This window comes from Coffea arabica, chromosome 6e (assembly GCF_036785885.1).
Source record: "Coffea arabica cultivar ET-39 chromosome 6e, Coffea Arabica ET-39 HiFi, whole genome shotgun sequence".
Classification (NCBI taxonomy): Eukaryota; Viridiplantae; Streptophyta; class Magnoliopsida; order Gentianales; family Rubiaceae; genus Coffea; species Coffea arabica.
Genome location: NC_092321.1, coordinates 26,118,446 through 26,124,071, shown reverse-complemented (window position 1 = coordinate 26,124,071; position 5,626 = coordinate 26,118,446). Strand labels below are relative to the sequence as shown.

Sequence of the window (5,626 nt, the reverse complement as noted above, 5' to 3'; positions counted from 1 at the left end):
CATCTCTATTAAATGCAATTGCTTGAATTGATTCATGCTGTCAAAACAAGAGAGAAAGCGGGAAGTCAATGAGGATAAATGAAAATAGCTAACTAAAAAAAAGGGGAAAGTCAATGAAGATAAATCAAAGTAGGTAATTGAATGAGTAAAGGAGATGTTCACGGAGCAGTCATTGCAGTGGGAGTGTAAGTGGTTTGATGGTAAAATCATAATTTTTGATAAATGAGTTGTTTAGAATGACAATTAATGATACGGGAAATATTAAAAGTAATAGCAATGTGTTTTGGTGCTATAAGGTAAATGGAAATATGTTTCTAATATGTTCATCTGAAAACATCAGTCTGATGGACCAAAAGCTTTGATCCTTTCCTAGGTAGATTGGTGATTTTTCAGTGACAATCACCTTGATCATCCAATCCTTTGTTTCATGAGTCAAACTATTAACATGAATACATCTGTCGACCATAGCTACATGATATGAAATATATAAATCAGTGAAGGCAATTAATAGCAGTGATGACTGAAAATTATAAGATATGAGCATGTTAAATATAATGGACAGAGAAGAATGTACTGGAAATAATTTGGATGCAAGCACATATAAATTAATTGCAAAAGGTATGATAAGCAGAGTGAAAAATATCAATACTCAAGTAACTGTTGCAGCTACAAGTATTTCTTGAGAAACAATGTTTCGAGTGCTATTCTCTGGCATGGATTCAAGGGTAATTGGTCTTAGAAGTATCTTTATTTTTTCTGCAGTTCTTGCCCTTGACATTGCAACATACAATTGGCCATGTGAAAAGACTAGCTCTTTTAAATATATTTCAACAAAATCAAGTGTCTGACCCTGTGATTTGTTAATGGTCATTACAAAATACAGTGAAACAAGAAATTGAGTTCACTTGAGCGGTATTGGATAAAATTCATCATTTGAGCTAGGAAGCGGAATGCGAGAAATAAAACTTGTTTTCCACTGTGATTTCCTAAAGCAATTTGTGCATGAATGAGATTGCAAGCAAAATTCAAACAAATTAAATGTGTTCCATTACACAAACCTTCAGTAGGATTCAAATTTCTCAAAAGAATTATAGGACAATAAGGTTTCAAGATTAACTCATGGGGCGGCAATCCTGATGGCTGGATAGTGTTGAGAAAATCTCCGTGATCAGCTTGTCTTGAGGGGTCAATTGTTTGATCGAAACTCATGTATCTTGTTTCTTGACCAGGAAACCTCTGAATCAAAAGGCTTTTATATCATGGACAAAGTCATTTGTTGTAGTAAGAATGGCCCTATTGATAACACTTGAAGTGTTGTGAATGAAATCAGTGAGCGATAGATAGATGACACTTATTAATTCATCAACAAAAACATCATCATCCACAAAAGGTGTTAGGATTGACAATGGCAATTGAATTTTGCTATCTCCAAATGTTGGTTGCGTGCCATTCCCAATTCTAAGCAGAAGATCAGAAAATTGAGGGTCCAATCGAGCTCACATATTTTTAGTTAGCTGTATTTTTTGCAGATGAGGCCAGATGTCAGAATTGATGAGTGATACAGATAATAATCTTCTTTCTAACCTCTTCGAACAACAGGGAGAGTTTGTCAAAAATTACCACCAAAGACAATGATTTTGCCACCAAATATAATATCCGAATGCAGAATATCATGAAGCATTGTACCGAATGATTCAATTGCATATTTCTTAACTATTGCTGCTTCGTCCCATATAATCAACTTTGCAAGCTTTAGAAGCTTATTGAAGTTGCTTTGTTTTGAGATGTTACAGGTTTGTCTGTTCTCTTGGTGAAGTGGAATCTTGAAACGAGAGTGTGCCATGCATCCTCCAGGTAACAGTGATGTTGTAGCACCAAAGGTTGTTGTTGCTAGTACAATATGACCTCTTGATCTGACAGTTGCAAGCAATGCTTTATACAAAAATGATTTGCCAGTTCCACTAGGACCATCAATAAAGAAGGCAACAGGAACATTTGCATTGACCTTTTCCATTATTTTGTCAAATGCAAATTTTTGTAATCTATTCAACATTGAAATCGAAGCCAAATCTTTGTTAGAAATATGTATTTGGTACTCAACTTCAATTTCTTTGGCAGAGTTGTCTGAGCACAACAGATGATAAGGAATGTCTGTGAGCTTGTAGTCACTTATATCTTTTTCCATGATTTGGATATGTTGGTCAATGAGTCTGAGAACTTGAATTTGCACTTGTTGCTGTGATAATGCCAAATTCTTTTTAATGTCTTTTGATAGATAATTCTCAAATTTCAACAAATGGTTCTTGGATTTGTTGGTGGATAGTGTACCAGTAAGATAGCAAAAAGTTGTCTCAGGGAACTTAGCATGTTGTACACAAGTACCTTAGATAAACATACATCAAAACCATTGTCTGCTTGGAGTAATCCACGAAGTTCTGCTGCTTCTTTGTATGAGGATGCTAGGTGAGCATCAGCAGATTTTAAGTCATCAAAAGAGGTTGGTTTTCTTACATGCATAAGCAACATTCTCAGGTAGTATCTTTCTTCTTCAATGGGGTGTGCTGTGTTAACATGGCTAATGACCTCTCCGCGTTTTCTGTCAATCCATATTCTGTCACCTTCATCCCAAGTAAAGTATCGGGGAAATTCTTTATACAGACAATTGAGATCCTGTGCTCTTTTATTTGTTCGATTCATAGAGAAAAATTCTATTAACATTGTCGTTGAATTTCTCTCATTGGCAAGAATATCCTGTAATGTCTGATTTTCAGTAAATGATATAGACTGATAATTTTCCAAATGTAAGTGCATTGTCATTACTGATGGATGAATGTTGGTTAAATCAAATGCAAATATCCTCCACATAGCTTCAAGAGCACATATCCATCTAGCAGATTGAAAATTATGAATCTCATCAATGATATTTTCTGCTTGTTAAGCAGTGATCTGATACATAACCTTGTTGTGCCCTTTGTAGATGTACTTGTAAATATATTTCACTACTTCAATAGCAGAGCATATCTTGACATTGATGTGGCAGTCAAATTTTGCAAGTAGATATGTATTATATGGGACAACCCACAGATTATCAAGTGCATGATTTCTGATAACAACATTTCTTCCATTATTGCGCCTTCTGTAAATAGGATAGGAGTTTTTTGCATGTTTAATGTATGCAAAAAAATCTTTTGGATAGTTATTTCTACACTTGCTATTCTGACGCATACACGGGCTATTTGGATTTAGTGCATCGCATGGTCTATGAAGCATATGTTTTATTAGCAATGAATATAAATAGGATGACTCTTTTGGATCTGGTAGCTCTGCACAAACAATTCTATCATATGTTTCAAGTGAAAACATCTTCGATCTTTGTTTGAGGATAATTAGGAAATGAGCATGTGGCAATCCTCGTTTTTGAAACTCGATCACATAAGTATAAGCTGCAACTTCACCAAAGAGATTTCTCTTGAACAAATCATCTTTTAATTGTTCAATTTTTGCTCGAAATACTCGAGAAACTAAATCTGGTCTATTTTGGATTTCATCTTCATCCGCTAAATGTTTTTTTATCTTTGGCTAGGACAGATTGCGTGTCATTGTAAGAAAGATGTCAGATTTTCCATACCGTTGAACAAATGATATGGCATCCATATATCTCTGACACATGTCTCTGGGACGTTCTATAAAACTTGCTGGAAGAATAATTCGTTTTCCAATGTTTGATCCCAAAGTCTCACTATTTGTCATACTATCCATCAATCCTTGATAAACTTCAGTTCTCAAGTGTTGCTGCCTGTTTCTGTGAAATTCCAACCATGATGTCTCTAGCTTAACATATGTTTCTACTGAGTACTGCTGTAGCAGTCATCCTATGTGTAATAGATTTGACTCATCACCATTTCTTATTTGAAACTTGTATGCATAATATTCACGGCAAGATACTGTTGGTCTCTTGGTCTTCTTTTTTTTGGTCACTGTCAAAAATGGGTGAGAATATGAATTAGAAACTAAAAGCACAAAAGTAAGATATAAGTAAATGTGCGTCAATGTTTTGGAATTGTAATTAGTTGTAAGAACTAACACTATCAAGTTGGAATTGAGTAGAAGGCAGCAAAATATAAATAAATGTGAGTGAGTGTTTTGGTACTATGATTAATTCTACAATTGTTATTAATACCTTTTTCTTCTGTAGATATAACTTCATCTATGTGTGAGCAATTCTGGACTGAGACAATGGTTTCTTCCTAGCATGTTGCACATGATTGGTTAAGAATATTCGATTTTGGTATCCGTAGTATACCTTTATGCCATCAAGTTTCACCTCTTGCAAATATAAGTGGATACTGGAGTGTATCATAACATCCATAGCACTGTTTTAGTATACGCTTGCTTCCTGCCTTTATGAAGATCTGGATATTTCTAGTGCCGTCACCAGTGCTATGATCATTTTCATTCCGTATTGCTACTATTTGAGACACTGCAGGAAGGTTGTAGACTCTTTGATCCAAACCTGGATCTAAATTCAAGAAAATTTTATAATCTTCAAGATTATGAAGGTCTACCAAACTTCTTATGAAAGTGGAGTAAGGATTATCATGAAGAATGTCTTTAAGCTACTGGACAATGGATTCTCTGAACTTGCTAGAAATTGCCATCTGATCTGCTATCTCATGCTATGTATCATAAAAATATAATTGCAAGTTCGCTGCTTTTTCACCTTTAGAAGGAACTAATGGGTTGATGAAGTGATAAATCTAGCCTTGTACCCTGAATATGTATATACCTTTATTCTTTCTACTTAAATCTTTGTCATAATGAACGCCCAAGGATGTATAGGCAAACATATTGTCGTAACTTCGGATGCAAAATCAAAACTCTCTAGCTTCAGGAGAATTTGCCTTATAAAGGTGAATAATTTATCTGGCATTTGAGTTTCTGCTAAGTGAATTTTGCCCGCTGAACAATAGAATCTTAGTGGCTCCATATAAAATCGCTTAGCACGACAAAACATATAGTCTGGAACCTCTGGCAAAACACTTGGCTGAAGTGGTATCTGTTCTAATAATGGTATGTTTCTTCTTGGGTGATGCAGACCTATACGATATGAAATACAGGTGCTTCTAACTAATAGAAAGAACAAAAAAAATGTAAAGAATCCAAGACGAGCACACACACACATTTGCATGCATAAATTTAAAATATCTAGTTACCAGTTGGACGCTGCGGATTGCTGGTTGATGGACAGCCTTGAGATAGAAGAGTTGAGGGTAGAGGATAACAAGATCACAGAAGAGACCGCAATACAGAAGAAAGCATTCATAAGAGAATGAAACTAATGGTTGTTAGCATATACTAATCAGAGAGAACAGTATAGCAGATAAAATAATTAGTAAGCCTACCCAAATCTAGCGCTGAAGAATGGTGTAGGATATTAGTTTCAAAAGTGGTCGAAGGAAGGATATTATCAGAAAGCACACAGTCAGTTGCTGCAAGAACTGTGATAGAGCAAAAAGAAAAATTGGTAATTTGTGAGTTTTCATAGGGATTTAATAGCCAATATAGAATAATGAGTTCAGGAATCTGAAGAATACTCTGATCAATAGCATCATTTGTCGAGTTTGAA

At 35.0% G+C, this 5,626-nt stretch overlaps 1 protein-coding gene across 1 annotated transcript; it reads right to left on the bottom strand.

The window, feature by feature from the left end:
* Window positions 1-1,609: 1,609 nt before the first annotated feature.
* LOC113696650 (uncharacterized) lies at window positions 1,610-2,817 on the bottom strand. The gene is made up of 2 exons (XM_027216032.1): window positions 2,383-2,817; window positions 1,610-2,236 (listed from the first exon to the last, which is right to left on the bottom strand). The coding sequence occupies exons 1-2, from the start codon at window positions 2,815-2,817 to the stop codon at window positions 1,610-1,612; spliced, it is 1,062 nt and encodes a 353-aa protein (XP_027071833.1).
* Between the last annotated feature and the right edge of the window lie 2,809 nt (window positions 2,818-5,626).

Excerpts from the sequence above, each read along its gene's own strand:
- LOC113696650 (XM_027216032.1), bottom strand. The coding sequence starts at position 2,817 with ATGACAATGCACTTACATTTGGAAAATTATCAGTCTATATCATTTACT. Across the intron at positions 2,237-2,382 it reads TTGATGTATGTTTATCTAAG|CAACAAGTGCAAATTCAAGT; the intron begins GTACTTGTGTAC and ends GCATTATCACAG.